The 16520-nt window shown below is 47.6% G+C and overlaps 2 protein-coding genes and 1 pseudogene across 2 annotated transcripts in view; 2 read left to right on the top strand and 1 right to left on the bottom strand.

The window, feature by feature from the left end:
* LOC122546194 (uncharacterized) overlaps window positions 1-16520 on the top strand; it is a 655534-nt gene that overhangs the window by 463658 nt on the left and 175356 nt on the right. The window lies entirely within an intron of this gene.
* scrib (scribble planar cell polarity protein) overlaps window positions 1-16520 on the bottom strand; it is a 176230-nt gene that overhangs the window by 82340 nt on the left and 77370 nt on the right. Inside the window, exons 9-14 of the mRNA XM_087987775.1 lie at window positions 15619-15737; window positions 13879-14078; window positions 12452-12618; window positions 11346-11470; window positions 10854-10991; window positions 901-1095 (exon numbers count right to left, since the gene is read on the bottom strand). Coding sequence (XP_087843901.1) covers window positions 901-1095; window positions 10854-10991; window positions 11346-11470; window positions 12452-12618; window positions 13879-14078; window positions 15619-15737 — 944 coding nt within the window. The remainder of the gene's footprint in view (window positions 1-900; window positions 1096-10853; window positions 10992-11345; window positions 11471-12451; window positions 12619-13878; window positions 14079-15618; window positions 15738-16520) is intronic.
* Window positions 6296-7130, top strand: LOC122550222 (GTPase KRas pseudogene; annotated as a pseudogene).

Genomic DNA, 16520 nt, shown 5'->3' with positions numbered 1-16520 from the left:
GTGGGGCGCTCCCTCAGCACTGACCCGCCGACAGTGGGGCGCTCCCTCAGCACTGACCCGCCGACAGTGGGGCGCTCCCTCAGCACTGACCCGCCGACAGTGGGGCGCTCCCTCAGCACTGACCCTCCCACAGTGCAGCGTTCCCTCAGCACTGACCCTCCGACAGTGCCCGTTCCCTCAGCACTGACCCTCCGACAGTGCCCGTTCCCTCAGCACTGACCCTCCGACAGTGCCCGTTCCCTCAGCACTGACCCTCCGACAGTGCCCGTTCCCACAGCACTGACCCGCCGACAGTGCCCGTTCCCTCAGCACTGACCCGCCGACAGTGCCCGTTCCCTCAGCACTGACCCGCCGACAGTGCCCGTTCCCTCAGCACTGACCCGCCGACAGTGCCCGTTCCCTCAGCACTGACCCGCCGACAGTGCCCGTTCCCTCAGCACTGACCCGCCGACAGTGCGGCGCTCCCTCAGCACTGACCCTCCGACAGTGCGGAGCCCCCTCAGCACTGACCCTCCGACAGTGCAGCGCTCCCTCAGCACTGACCCTCCGACAGTGCCCGTTCCCTCAGCACTGACCCTCCGACAGTGCCCGTTCCCTCAGCACTGACCCTCCGACAGTGCCCGTTCCCTCAGCACTGACCCTCCGACAGTGCCCGTTCCCTCAGCACTGACCCTCCGACAGTGCCCGTTCCCTCAGCACTGACCCTCCGACAGTGCCCGTTCCCTCAGCACTGACCCTCCGACAGTGCCCGTTCCCTCAGCACTGACCCTCCGACAGTGCCCGTTCCCTCAGCACTGACCCTCCGACAGGCGAGCAGTCTCATGTTTCATTTTATTGGCACTTTGCCAAAGTGAGTCCACATACAAATATTGTCAGTGGATTTTGTTATGAGCTTTTTACCTCAAAGTATCCATCTTCATCCTCTTCTTCCTCTTGCTCCTCATTCTCTTCCATCATCTCACTGCTCTGCTCCACTGCCATTTCTTCCTCTGCTGGTCCATCCATCAATTCAGCTTCTTCCTGTTCCTGGGGGATTGCACCATTGGACAGATGTGACTCCTGGCTCAGGTTTGATGTTGCACTCAGCCTCTTCTCCTGTTCACAATGAAAGTCACACACTCAATATCATTACATCTCAATCTCTCAAACCCATAACTGTCCCCTATACTAACATCCCAGCTAACCCGAACCTGCAGACCCTACACCTCTCCACCCAGAGGCAGCATGCACCCCTCCTTCTCAGCAACCAGCAGGGTGTGCTGACTCTCTAAAGATGCCCATCTTTCCCAATGTGGGGAGCCCACGTGGCCGTAGTTACTTGACAAAACAAAACTGAAGAGAAATGGGAGGAGTGCCATAGCCTAGCAACATCACCTGGACTGTTGGTTTCTTTTTGCCATGGACCTGGAAGCAATTGGCAGGAGGGAAAACACCTGACTCTCGCAGGTAAATATAATCCTTAAAGAGGGGGAGATACTAAATGAGTATTTTGCATCAGTATTTACTGTGGAAAAGGATATGGAAGATATAGACTGTAAGGAAATAGATGGTGACATCTTGCAAAATGTCCAGATTACAAAGGACGAAGTGCTGGATGTCTTGAAACAGTTAAAGGTGGAGAAATCACCAGGACCTGATCAGGTATACCCGAGAACTCTGTGGGAAGCAACAGAAGTGATTGCTGGGCCTCTTGCTGAGATATTTGTATCATCGATAGTCACAGGTGAGGTGCCGGAAGACTCGAGGTTGGTAAATGTGGTGCCACTGTTTCAGAAGGGTGGTAAAGACAAGCCAGGGAACTACAGACCAGTGAGCCTGACATCGGTGGTGGGCAAGTTGTTGGAGGGAATCCTGAGGGACAGGATGTACATGTATTTGGAAAGGCAAGGACTGATTTGGGATAGTCAACATGGCTTTGTGCGTGGGAATATCATGTCTCACAAATTTGATTGAGTTTTTGAAGAAGTAACAAAGAAGATTGATGAGGGCAGAGCGGTAGATGTGATCTATATGGACTTCAGTAAGGCGTTCGACAAGGTTCCCCATGGGAGACTGATTAGCAATGTTAGATCTCATGGAATACAGGGAGAACTAGCCATTTGGATACAGAACTGGCTCAAAGGTAGAAGACAGAGGGTGGTGGTGGGAGGGTTGTTTTTCAGACTGGAGGCCTGTGACCAGTGGAGTGCCACAAGGATCGGTGCTGGGTCCTCGACATTTTGTCATTTACATAAATGATTGGGATGCGAGCATAAGAGGTACAGTTAGAATGTTTACAAATGACACCAAAATTGGAGGTGTAGTGGACAGCGAAGAGGGTTACCTCAGATTACAACAGGATCTGGACCAGATGGGCCAATAGGCTGAGAAGTGGCAGATGGAGTTTAATTCAGATAAATGCAAGGTGCTGCATTTTGGGAAAGCAAATCTTAGCAGAACTTACACACTTAATGGTAAGGTCCTAGGGAGTGTTGCTGAATAAAGAGACCTTGGAGTATAGGTTTATAGTGCCTTGAAAGTGGAGTTGCAGGTAGATAGGATAGTGAAGAAGGCGTTTGGTATGCTTTCCTTTATTGGTCAGAGTATTGAGTACAGGGGTTGGGAGGTCATGTTGCGGCTGTACAGGACATGGGTTAGGCCACTGTTGGAATATTGCGTGCAATTCTGGTCTCCTTCCTATCGGAAAGATGTTGTGAAACTTGAAAGAGTTCAGAAAAGATTTACAAAGATGTTGCCAGGGTTGGAGGATTTGAGCTACAGGGAGAGGCTGAACAGGCTGGGGCTGTTTTCCCTGGAGCGTCGGAGGCTGAGGGGTGACCTTATAGAGGTTTACAAAATTATGAGGGGCATGGATAGGGTAAATAGACAAAGTCTCTTCCCTGGGGTCAGGGAGTCCAGAACTAGAGGGCATAGGTTTAGGGTGAGAGGGGAAAGATATAAAAGAGACCTAAGGGGCAACTTTTTCACACAGAGGGTGGTACGTGTATGGAATGAGCTGCCAGAGGAAGTGGTGGAGGCTGGTACAATTGCAACATTTAAGAGGCATCTGGATGGGTATATGAATAGGAAGGGTTTGGAGGGATGTGGGCCGGGTGCTGGCAGGTGGGACTAAATTGGGTTGGGATATCTGGTCGGCATGGACGGGTTGGACCGAAGGGTCTGTTTCCGTACTGTACATCTCTATGACTCTAAAACCAGCTGCAGTTATTTCAGGCAAGTATTTTCTGGGAATCAGAGCAGTTTCAGAAATCAGTATCTTTGATTGCCTTAACTCTGAAAGCTGAGCTGCTAATTCAATCCAATGACCATGTGTGAAACGGACTTCCCACCTGAACTGGGAGGTTGATATTGCTCTGTGACCAACTGCACCTTGCCAGCAGGATATCCAAGCAACAGAGAGAACTCAAGCAGGTTTTCCTCTCAGTTTTGATCCACAAGGGATTTCCCCCCTAATTTTCCTCTTGGTGCCCAACCTGCAGGGCTGTGTTCACTTGTGCGAATGCTTGAGAGTAAAAGAATATATTGAACTCTGAATGGTATCTTTGTTAATAACCAGTTTTGCTCTTTGCTCAAAAAATTAGCCTCAATAAATTATTTATTTTTGAGTTTGCTGAAGAAAATCTCAAAGTCTATTTTAGTCCGGATAACTACAAAGAAAACAAACTAAGGAATTCCGTGATTAAATACAAGACTTATACTTCGGTACAGCTAGGGGAGTCTTGAGGCTTGATTGAGAGCACACCCATCCCACCAGCACAGTCACATCAAGACAGCAAGAAATGGTTGGAGGCACTGGATACTGCAGAGACTCTAGACCCCGATAACATTCCAGCAACAGCACTGCTGAACTCAGGGTTCAGGCACAGGTAGACAGGGTGGTTCAGAAGGCATTTAGCAGCTCGCCTTCATTGCTCAGACCATTGAGTTTCGGAGGTGGGACATTATGTTCAGATTGTACAGGATATTGAAGAGACCTCTTCTGGAGTACTGTTGTGCAATTCTGGCTTCTCTGTTATAGGAAGGGTATTATTAAACTGGAGAAAACTCATAAAAGATTTCCCAGAATCATGCCAGGAATGCAGAGTTTGAGATATAAAAATAGACTGGAAAAGCTGGGAACTGTGTCACTGGAGTGTAGGAGGTTAAAGGGTGAGCTTATTCAGGTATGTTAAGTCATGAGGAGCATAGATATTGTAGGTGACAAGGGGCTTTTCCAGAAGGTGGGCAAGTTCAAAACAAGGAGCGTATTTTTTTTTTAAGGTGAGAGGAGAAAGATTTTAAAAGGACATGAGAGCCAACTTTCTTGCTTACACAGAGAGAGCTAAAAATTACAACACCAGGTTATAGTCCAACAGGTTTACTTGGAAGCACATTAGCTTTCGGAGCGTCGCTCCTTCATCAGGTGATAGTGGAGTCGCCACTACCCCAGTCCAACACCAGCATCTCCAAATAGAACGTAGAACATAGAACAATACAGCACAGAACAGGCCCTTCGGCCCACGATGTTGTGCCGAACATTTGTCCTAGCTTAAGCACCCATCCATGTACCTATCCAATTGCCGCTTAAAGGTCACCAATGATTCTGACTCTGCCGCTCCCACAGGCAGCACATTCCATGCCCCCAACACTCTCTGGGTAAAGAACCCACCCCTGACATCCCCCCTATACCTTCCACCCTTCACCTTAAATTTATGTCCCCTTGTAACACTCTGTTGTACCCGGGGAAAAAGTTTCTGACTGTCTACTCTATCTATTCCTCTGATCATCTTATACACCTCTATCAAGTCACCCCTCATCCTTCTCCATTCCAATGAGAAAAGGCCTAGCACTCTCAACCTATCCTCGTACGACCTATTCTCCATTCCAGGCAACATCCTGGTAAATCTCCTCTGCACCCTCTCCAAAGCTTCCACATCTTTCCTAAAGTGAGGCGACCAGAACTGCACACAGTACTCCAAATGTGGCCTAACCAAAGTCCTGTGCAGCTGCAACATCACTTCACGACTCTTGAATTCAATCCCTCTGCTAATGAACGCTAATACACCATAGGCCTTCATACAAGCTCTATCCACCTGAGTGGCAACTTTCAAAGATCTATGAACATAGACCCCAAGATCCCTATGCTCCTCCACCTTACTAAGAACCCTGCCGTTAACCCTGTATTCCGCATTCTTATTTGTCCTTCCAAAATGGACAACCTCACACTTGACAGGGTTGAACTCCATCTGCCACTGGTCAGCCCAACTCTGCATCATATCTAAGTCCCTTTGCAGCTGACAATAGCCCTCCTCACTATCCACAACTCCACCAATCTTCGTATCGTCTGCAAATTTACTGACCCACCCTTCGACTCCCTCTTCCAAGTCATTAATAAACATTACAAACTTGTAACTGGGCTCCAGGCTGAATATTTACCATCTACCACCACTCTCTGACTTCGACCGGTTAGCCAGTTTTCTATCCAATTGGCCAAATTTCCCGCTATCCCATGCCTCCTGACTTTCCGCATAAGCCTAGATTAGATTAGATTACTTTACAGTGTGGAAACAGGCCCTTCGGCCCAACAAGTCCACACCGACCCGCCGAAGCGCAACCCACCCATACCCTTACGTTTACCCCTTACCTAACACTACGGGCAATTTAGCATGGCCAATTCACCTTACCTGCACATCTTTGGACTGTGGGAGGAAACCGGAGCACCCGGAGGAAACCCATGCAGACACGGGGAGAATGTGCAAACTCCACACAGTCAGTCGCCTGAGGCGGGAATTGAACCCGGGTCTCAGGCGCTGTGAGGCAACAGTGCTAACCACTGTGCCACCGTGCCGCCCTACCATGGGGAACCTTATCAAATGCCTTACTAAAATCCATGTACACTACATCCACTGCTCTACCCTCATCCACATGCTTGGTCACCTCCCCAAAGAATTCAATAAGACTTGTAAAGCAAGACCTACCCCTCACAAATCCATGCTGGCTGTCCCTAATCAAGCAGTGGCTTTCCAGATACTCATAAATCCTATCCCTCAGTACCCTTTCCATTACTTTGCCTACCACTGAAGAAAGACTAACTGGCCTGTAATTCCCGGGGTCATCCCTATTCCCTTTTTTGAGCAGGGGCACAACATTTGCCACTCTCCAGTCCCCTGGCACCACCCCCGTTGACAGTGAAGATGAAAAGATCATTGCCAACGGCTCTGCAATTTCCTCTCTTGCTTCCCACATAATCCTAGGATATATCCCGTCAGGCCCGGGGGACACACACATACACAGACAGAGTGCTGCTCCCCCCACCCCCAGAACAGAGCCACCCTCTTCCCTCAGTCATCGATCCAGCCGAGCCTGCAAACCGGGAGATTTGAGTGGGACCTACTGGCTGTTTGACCGTTTGGGTTGCCTCCCTTGTCTCTGCCACACGCCGAGGAGGAGGTCTGTCTCTGAACAAGAAAGATGACCGAGTACAAACTAGTGGTGGTCGGAGCTGGTGGCGTAGGTAAAAGTGCTCCGACAATCCAGCTTATTCAGAACCATTTCGTAGATGAGTATGATCCCACGATAGAAGATTCTTACAGAAAACAAGTAGTAATTGATGGAGAAACGTGTCTTTTAGATATTCTCCACACAGCAGGTCAAGAGGAGTACAGTGCAATGAGAGATCAGTACATGAGGACAGGCGAGGGCTTCCTATGTGTCTTTGCCATAAATAACACTAAATCATTTGAAGACATTCATCATTATAGAGATCAGATAAAACGGGTAAAAGATTCTGATGACGTCCCCATGGTCCTAGTGGGAAATAAATTTGTCTCAGTAGAGACAAAACCAGCCCAGGATCTAGCACGCAGTTACGGAATTCCTTTCATTGAAACATCGGCAAAAACGAGACGGGGGTTGATGATGCTTTCTACACACTAGTCCGTGAAATTCGAAAACACAAAGAGAAAATGAGTAAAGGTGAAAAAAAGAAGAAAAACAAAATTAAGAAGAAGTGTTTAATTATGTGAATAGGTTTTAATGCTTAGCTGGATAAGTGATATCTGATTATTTTTTGTATTTTTTTGTACATTACAGTAAATTATTAGGCTTTCTTTTTATTGTCCTTTTATCAAATTCAGTTTAACAGAACTGACAGCTGTTGGGTCATGGCCTAATTTTTAAAAAAATGTTTAATTTCTTTCCAATGCCAGTATTCTGAGTGTCTGTCATTGTTTTGTTAAATAGCATAACTGTCGGTCTGAAAACAAATCGGTTACTCCTCCAGGACTTTTGCGCATGTAACTATGCTTTTCTAAATAAATTTTGTCCTTATTTATCATGCTGAAAATATATAAATGAAAAAGTATATATTTCCTCTTGAGTGCCAATAGCCTGCTAGGTTCCACCTGTCATGAATGGTTTAGCTGGGATATATTTTAATATCTTTGTATGGTTGTAAAACTTAAAAGGTGCACATTTTATACATTGAAAAAAAAATGGTTTTGTGAAGGGCAGGTCGTGCCTCACAAACCTTATTGAATTCTTTGAGAAGGTGACTAAGGAGGTAGACGAGGGTAAAGCGGTAGATGTGGTGTAGATGGATTTTAGTAAGGCGTTTAATAAGGTTCCCCATGGTAGGCTACTGCAAAAAATACGGAGGTATGGCATTGAGGGTGAGTTGGAGGTTTGGATTAGGAGTTGGCTGGCTGGAAGAAGACAGAGGGTAGTAGTTGATGGCAAAGGTTCATCTTGGAGTGCCGTCAGTAGCGGTGTTCCGCAAGGATCTGTTTTGGGACCATTGCTGTTTGTCATTTTTATAAATGACCTGGAGGAGGGGTTAGAAGGTTGGGTGAGCAAGTTTGCGGATGTTACGAAAGTCGGAGGAGTTGTAGACAGTGAGGAAGGATGTGGCAGGTTACAGCGGGATATAGATAAGCTGCAGAACTGGGCAGAAAGGTGGCAAATGGAGTTCAATGTAGCTAAGTGTGAGGTGATTCACTTTGGTAAGAGTAACAGAAAGATGGGGTACTGGGCTAATGGTCGGATACTTGGTAGTGTGGATGAGCAGAGGGATCTTGGTGTCCATGTACACAGATCTTTGAAAGTTTCCACCCAGGTAAATAGTGCGGTGAAGAAGGCATATGGCGTACTGGCTTTTATTGGTAGAGGAATTGAGTTCCGGAGTCCTGAGGTCATGTTGTATAAGACTCTGGTGCGGCCGCATCTGGAGTATTGTGTGCGGTTTTGGTCGCCATACTATAGGAAAGATGTGGAGGCACTGGAACGGGTGCAGAGGAGGTTTACCAGGATGTTGCCTGGTATGGTAGGAAGAGCGTATGAGGAAAGGCTGAGGCACTTGGGGTTGTTTTCATTGGAGAAAAGAAGGTTTAGGGGTGACTTGATAGAGGTGTACAAGATGATTAGGGGTTTAGATAGGGTCGACAGTGAGAATCTTTTTCCACGTATGGAGTCAGCTATTACAAGGGGGCATAGCTTTAAATTAAGGGGGGGTAGGTATAGGACAGATGTTAGGGGTAGGTTCTTTAATCAGCGAGTTGTGAGTTCATGGAATGCCCTGCCAGTAGCAGTGGTGGACTCTCCCTCATTATGGGCATTTAAGCGGGCATTGGATAGGCATATGGAGGATAGTGGGCTAGTGTAGGTTAGGTGGGCTTGGATCGGCGCAACATCGAGGGCCGAAGGGCCTGTACTGCGCTGTATTCTTCTATGTTCTATCTTCAAGTTGTTCAAAATGCCCAACTCATCTTCCTTCCTAACAAGTATCTCCTCTAGACAGAGGAGATCATGACAGAGAGAGCTGTTTGTGTGTGCAATGAATTACCAGGGAAATGTTTAAAAGATATTTGGATAAGTACATGAATAGGAAAGGTTTGGAGGGATATGGGCCAGGAGCAGGCAGCTGGGATTAGTTTAATTTGGGAACATGATGTACTGGACTGGTTGGAGCAAGGGTCTGTTTCCATGCTGTTTGACTCTATGATTCTGTGACTTGTGCTTCAGAACTTGCCTCACCCCTCACTAAACTGTTCCATTATAATTACAACACTGATATCTACCCGGCAATGTGGAAAATTGTCCAGGTATGTCCTGTACATAAAAAGCAGGACAAATCCCATTTGGCCAATTCCTGCCCCATCAGTCTCCTCTCGATCCTCAGTAAAGTGACGGACGGTATCAGTAACAGTGCTATCAAGTAGCACCTGCTCAGTGACCTGCCCAGTTTGGGTTCCCCCAGGGTCACTCAGCTCCTGACCTCATTCCAGCCTTGGGTCAAACATGGACAGAAGAGCTGGATTCCAGAGGGGAGGGGAGAGGGACAGCCCTTGGCGGCACGGTGGCACAGTGGCTAGCACTGCTGCCTCACAGCGCCTGAGACCCGGGTTCAATTCCCGCCTCAGGCGACTGACTGTGTGGAGTTTGCACGTTCTCCCCGTGTCTGCGTGGGTTTCCTCCGGGTGCTCCGGTTTCCTCCCACAATCCAAAAAAAATGTGCGGATCAGGTGAATTGGCCATGCTGAATTGCCCGTAGTGTTAGGTTAAAGGGGTAAATGTAGGGATATGGGTGAGTTTCGCTTCGGAGGGTCGGTGTGGACTTGTTGGGCCGAAGGGCCTGTTTCCACACTGTAATGTAATCTAATCTAATTAACATCAAGGCTGCATTAGACCGAGTGTGGCATCAAGGAGCTCTGGCAATCAATGGGTACCAGGGACAAACTCTCCACTGGTTGGAGTCATACTGGGCACACAGTGAGATGGTTGTGGTTGTTTGAGCCCACAAGATAGAGGAGTAGTAGAGGACCATTCAGCCCCAATCCACCATTCAACAAGATCATGGCTGATCTGATATTCCTCAATTCCACTTTCCTGTCTTTTTGCTAAAACTCTTGATTTTCCTTCCAATTAAAAATCTCAGCTTCCACCTCAGCACAGAATCTGAAAGGAGATGGGAGAACAGAATGGCTTGCAAAGCAAATGGAACATCTTGTGACATTCTGTCAACAGGTCCCACTGAACTGTCTCTCCCCAATTTCTTTCCCTCCATATGCAATGTTAATTTTTGTTTTGTTAGCCCACCTGCATGGCTGTGTGGAGGCTGGAAACCAGCATTAGAGTTTCACCTGGTCAGGCTGTATGCTAATAGCTCAGAGTTTTGTTCATCTGCTGCTAGATAAACAGTATTTCTTGTTAACTATAAGAACCTGATCAATGCTTTTTGTTAAATTAATTCCATCAGACAAGCATATTGAGGACTTTGAGAACTATAACTAAGTTCAGGAGACCAAGATAAAGGAGCAGAATCATGGCATTTGGTCCACTGAGTCTGTTCTGCTGTTTGATCATGGGTGATATGATTCTCAACCCCATTCTCCTGCCTTCTCCCCGTAACCCTTAGCAATCAAGAACCTATCTTTGTCTTAAATACACTCGGTGATTTGGCCTCCACAGCCCCCTACAGCAACGAGTTCCAGAGTCACCATCCTCTGGCTGAAGAAATTCCTGAGGAGAAAGTGAGGTCTGCAGATGCTGGAGATCAGAGGTGGAAATGTGTTGCTGGAAAAGCGCAGCAGGTCAGGCAGCATCCAGGGAACAGGAGAATCGACGTTTCGGGCATGAGCCCTTCCTGAAGAAGGGCTAATGCCCGAAACGTCGATTCTCCTGTTCCCTAGATGCTGCCTGACCTGCTGCGCTTTTCCAGCAACACATTTCCATCTCTGAAGAAATTCCTCCCCGTCTCAGTTCCAAAGGGTGGTTGAACCTTGAGTAAATGCTGGTCTAAACACTAAACCTCACTTCTTGAGAATGAATTGATATGAGAGACTGCCACAGCTGTATGCCCTGGAAGTGAACGCACTGACCGGTGGTTGGGGTGACTCAGGTGAAGAGGGTTGATCCTGGGCCTTCATAGTGAGGGCTTCTCCCCTCCTTTCTTCAATCGCCTGTTTCATCACCTTCAACTCACTGGGATGTGGGGTCGCCCTGCGTTGTAACCGACCCTAAAAACAAGCAGAAGAATGCCAGCATTTAGAGCAGCCTTTTGGGACAGGAAATATTTGTTCATAGACAGCATGACAAACACAGGCAGATCGACAGAGACTAGCAGTGCGGGGACACAGTGACATGCACTTACACAGCCTCTAACATCCACCCCCACACACACTAGGGGGAACTGCAATCCCTCCCACTGGATTGGGGTGGGTGTGCACACTGTGCAATCATCACCAAGAGACCCTGTGAGACAGACCCAGAACACCCTCCCACCAAGACCAGGAGACTCTGCAATCAAACCCCCTCTCCCTTCCCCCCCCCCAACCCCATTCCAGGAAAGAGAGCAAACCCAAGATACTCACCCGTCTCTCTGCCTCCTCCTCGTTCTCCTCATCATCCTTCAGTTCCTCCTGGAACTGGATCACACTGACTCGGTTCAGATTAGGCTCTGTCCACCCCTCATCCAGGCTGTCATTCAAGAGATTCTCTGCAAGCAGCACGAATGGAATCAGGGCCTAAACACACTGACCCACCCAGCTTGAGAAGTGACATGCATACTAACTGAAGGTGTTTGTTAGAGAACCTGTCACTGTCAGACAGCAGCTTCCAAAGCCACAGTCATGTCCATCTAGAAGGACAAGGGCAGCAGATACATGGGAACACCACCCCTCTGCAAGCTCCCTTCCCAGCCACTCACCATCTTGACTTGGGAAATATATCACCGTTCCTTCAGTGTCACCGGGTCAGAATCCTGGAATTCCCTCCCTCAGGGCATTGTGGGTCAACCCACAGCACATGGACTGCAAGAAGGCAGCTCACTCCCACCTTCTCAAGGGGGCAACTAGGGACGGGCAATAAATGCTGGGCCCAGCTGGTGACACCCATGTCCCAGCAGTAAGTTAAAGCACAGATGAACCAGTCTACACAGTCAGTTATTCACATCAACTGGCTGTTGAAGTGAGCCATATCTTTGAGGCACTTCTTACCAAGGGTTCCCCCACCTCACCCTAGTTCTAAACTTCCAGCTCAGCACTGTCCCCATGACTTGTCCGGACTTGTCCTACCTGCCTATCTCTTTTCCACCTATCCACTCCACCCTCTCCTCCCTGACCTATCACCTTCATCCCCTCCCCCACTCACCTATTGTACTCTATGCCACTCTCTCCCCACCCCCACCCTCCTCTAGCTTATCTCTCCACGCTTCAGGCTCACTGCCTTTATTCCTGATGAAGGACTTTTGCCCGAAACGTCGATTTCGCTGCTCCTTGGATGCTGCCTGAACTGCTGTGCTCTTCCAGCACCACTGATCCAGAACCAAGGGTTATCTGTCCACTTGGGGCCTACCAAGGTGAAACAACATCCAGGACACTTCAGCACGTGGAGCAGCTGAACTGCACTGCTTGGCCTGTGAGAATCAGGAAGGAGAGCAGCTACTAGTTTTCCAAATGAGCTGACACCAAGATCTTACCCAGACTGGGGGACGGCTGCTGAGGCAGGAGGTAGCAGGTCAGGACCTTCTCACCAGTTTTCTCATCATCCTCTGTTTGGAACTTGAGCATCGGCTGAGATTGATTCTCAGCTAACCACAGAGCCTTCAGATTGAGGTTAGTCAGTGCAAAAGGTAGATTCATTAGCCTGGGAAAAGATCACAGTGTCAGGAGACACACACATCATCAAGGATGGGGCATTTTGGAAGGGGTGGAGGGGGAACAAGTAGGGGTCGGGTTCCACAAGGAGAGGGCACTATGGGACACGACTGTACAAATACACCAATGAAATAAAGCTGCTCATTTTCATCATGCACTGCTGATCGCAACAAAAACTCCCACCATTAACTTCACATTTTACTTTAGTTTGTCTCTTAATCATTGGTTCTCAAGCTCTTTGGCAATCACCAAACCGATACCATCAGACAAATCTCTGTTTTAGCTTCTATTCTGGGATTACTCCATATTTCCCAGGCGAGGTCAATCAAGCCAAGGCCTCGACTTGCCCATTTGTATCTGCTCAGACCACCAGTGTTTGTTCTTGCATGAACTTGAGAATTCTCCTGGTGTACATAATCACTTTCTGATGCAAGAACAAACACTTCTGCTCTGATCTACTATCAGGACCGAGACTAGGTTTCATCCACCTCACACTCTTGTTATAATAGTTCAGGGTGCCTGCTTCTTAATCACTGACCTAAACATTCGACCAATAGGTACACTTTCTTGCCACCTTTCCAGTACATCCCTCCAATCACTACTTACCTCTCAAATAGATTCTCCCATGTCTGTACCCTGCACAGTTAACTGTTACTAGCTCCCAGCCCTTGCCCATCTCCACTGTTCACTTCTTGCCCAACCACATTTTGTTCCTCAGATCCTTAATCAGCGTTCCTTACTATCACTGGGTTAAAACCCTGGAATCCTTTTTCAAAGGCATTGTGTTTGTCCCTACACCCCAAGAACAGCTCACCATCCCCTTCTCCAGGACAATACAGGAGTGAGTAATGAACCTGGGCCCACACAGCAGATCTCAAAGGTAGCAAATCTCACAAAAAGAAAAGAAAATCAGACATTGGTGAACTGACAGCAGCCCTCTTGCCAGGCTAGACAACGACAAGGATTGCAGTGGGGATGGATGGAGCTGGAACCAAGCTTAACACATTTTATACTTACTCACATAATTGCAAATTACAAACATACACTTTCTAACATAACATCAAGTTTCTGTCTATTTATAGGGGCTTAAATAATCATCACCCACTTCCATGCAATTAAAGACAATTGCTATGCAATTACAAAGGAAGGCTCTGTACATTGACAGTGCAGTGATGCCAGGCTCCCTCCAGTTTACAGGTGAGTGTGTCACTCCATACTCAGTGCTGGTTATTATAAATCCACTTCCTACCTGTTACCAGCCACATCCAGCACGTGAATCTCTGAAGCATTTGCAAGCTCAGGTGGGAGATGGGTTAGCCGGTTGTCACGGAGACTCAGCACGTTTAAACTCACACAACCTCCCAATTCAGCTGGTAAAGCCAGGAGGCGGTTCCGATCCACATTCAGGTTGGTCAGTTTCTTCAGTTTCCCAATAGATCTTGGGAGCGTCTGTAATCAACAGAGGACATTTCAGCAGTTCGCCAATAGTTCCACACTATTCGGCCACCTCGATGTGAAATCAAGCAGAAATCGCTTGCCCTTCTTTGAAAAGGTAGTTTCATTCTGTCAAGGGACGCAGGCGTCGAGGGACACGGGCGTCACTGGAAAGGCCAGCACTTGTTATCCACCCTTGAAATGAGTGGGTTGCTGTGCCATTTCAGAGGCACAACATGGCCATGGCTCTGGGACGCGATGGTCGAATGGTATTATCATTAGAATATTAACCCAGGGGTTCAGGAAATGTACTGGGGACCTGGGTGTGAATCCCACCACAACAACGTAGGAATTTGAGTTCAATAACTGGAATTCAGAGTCAATTGTCAGAATAATCCATTTGGTTTAGTAACGTCCTTCATGGAAGGAAGCTGCCATCCATACCTAGTCTGGCCAACATCTGCCTCCAGATCCACAGCCTTTTATTCATTCGCCAATCCTCCCTCCATGCTCATACCCTGCCCCCCCACACCATGGGCCCTTATTAGCTGTTTAATACTGTACTAAATTATTTCTAAAAATCCAAATCTATTACATCCACTGCTTGAGGACTTGAATATAAAAGCAGGGATATATTTCTGAGGCTCTGGTCAGACCACACTTAGGTATTGTGCACAGTTTTGGGCCCCATATCTCAGGAAGGATGTATTGGCCCTGGAGGGTGTTCAGAGGAGGTTCACGAGAATGGTCCCAGGAATGAAAGGCCTAACATTTGAGGAACATTTGAGGACTCTGGATCGATACTTATGGAGTTTAGAAGGATGAGGGGGATCTAATTGAAAGATATAAAATACTGAATGGTCTGGACAGAGTAGGTGTTGGGAAGATGTTTCCATTGGCAGGAAAGACTAGGACCTGAGGAAAGACCTTTTATAACAGAGATAAGGAGAGACGTCTTCTACCAGAGAGTAGGGAGTCTATGAAATTCAGCCGCATAGAAGGCTGTGAAGGCTAGGTCATGGAGTATATTTAAGACTGAGATAGAAAGGTTCTAGAGTATCAAGGGGATCGAGGGTTATGGGGAGATGGCAGGAGAATGGGGTTGAGAAACTTATCAGCCATGATTGAATGGCAGTGCAGACTCAATGGGCTGAAATGGCCTAATTTCTGCTCCTGAGTCTTAAGACCTAAAATCCCAGGATCAATCCCATCAGGTCTAGAGGTCCTTAGCCCCAAGAGGTCCCCATTCATATGCCCATTAGTGATAGTTCCTGTGTTGATTTCCTCACTGCATTTTGATCATGTTTACAGTAATTTTGGGGAGATACTGGTGTCTTCTGCTCTGATGCAAAGTCTTTATTCAGCACCTCCGTTATTTCTTGCTTCCCCATTATTATTTCCAGAGCCCTGTTCTCTCCGGCTCCTCTCTTCCTTGTCACAGATTGAAACCAGCTCTGCTTGGGGGCACCCTATGTGGTGTTTAAAATCCTGATAAGGTGGGACAGAGCCTTTCACAAAGGGTGCAAGCATGAAGTCCAGTGCATGGTCCACTCACCGTCAGCAGGTTCTCTGTCAGGATGAGCTCTGTCAGATGGCAACATTCACCCACCGCCTCCGTTAGCTCTGTTAACCGGTTCTGATCCACCTTCAGAATTGACAACTGCTTCAACTGGCCTGGGATTACAAGATGATCATCTGAGAACTTGAGGACAGACGTGATTCCAGAGCTCAACTCAGTGTCTAATTCGGGAAAACAATACCCAAGGAACAGGAGTTGGCAGCACAAACCCCTCCTGCCAGCACCACTGCCAGAGAAACACGGGAGCTTCTCAATCGGTGATGGTGAATAACAGTTAGCCGAGCCAATGGGTCCATATCGCAACAATGGATAAGAACAGAGTGCCCACAGCTCCCTTTGACCTTTTTTGGTCAGCGCATTGAGGATAGTGGTGGTCAGGCTGCAGCTCTATAGGACACTGCTTACAATTCTGGTCTCCCTGTTATAGGAAGGTGGTTGTTAAACTTGAATGGGTTCAGAAAAGATTTCCAAAGATATTGCTGAGATTGGAAGGTTTCAGCTACAGGGAGAGGCTAAACAAGCTGGGGCTATTTTCCCTGGATTGTTGGAGGTTCAGAAGTGACCTTATAGAGGTTTGTAAAATCATGAGGGACATGGATAGGTTAAATAGACAAAGTCTTTTCTCCACGATAGGAGAGTCCAAAACAGGAGGACATAGGTTTTAATGTGAGTGGGGAAAGACTTAAAAAGGGACCTGAGGGGTAACATTTTCACACAGAGGGTGGTACATGTATGGAATGAGCTGCCAGAGGATGTGGAGGAGGCTGGTACAATTGCAACATTTAAGAGGCATTTGGATGGGTATATGAATAGGAAGGGTTTGGAGGGATATGGGCCAAGTGCTGGCAGGTGGGACTAGATTGGGTTGGGATATCTGG

The sequence above is a fragment of the Chiloscyllium plagiosum genome, unplaced genomic scaffold (assembly GCF_037043375.1).
Source record: "Chiloscyllium plagiosum isolate Xiang-an unplaced genomic scaffold, Cpla_swu_hap1 HiC_scaffold_5, whole genome shotgun sequence".
NCBI lineage: Eukaryota > Metazoa > Chordata > Chondrichthyes > Orectolobiformes > Hemiscylliidae > Chiloscyllium > Chiloscyllium plagiosum.
The sequence above is the reverse complement of the archived record's forward strand: the minus strand, read 5'-3'. Positions and strand labels throughout refer to the sequence as shown.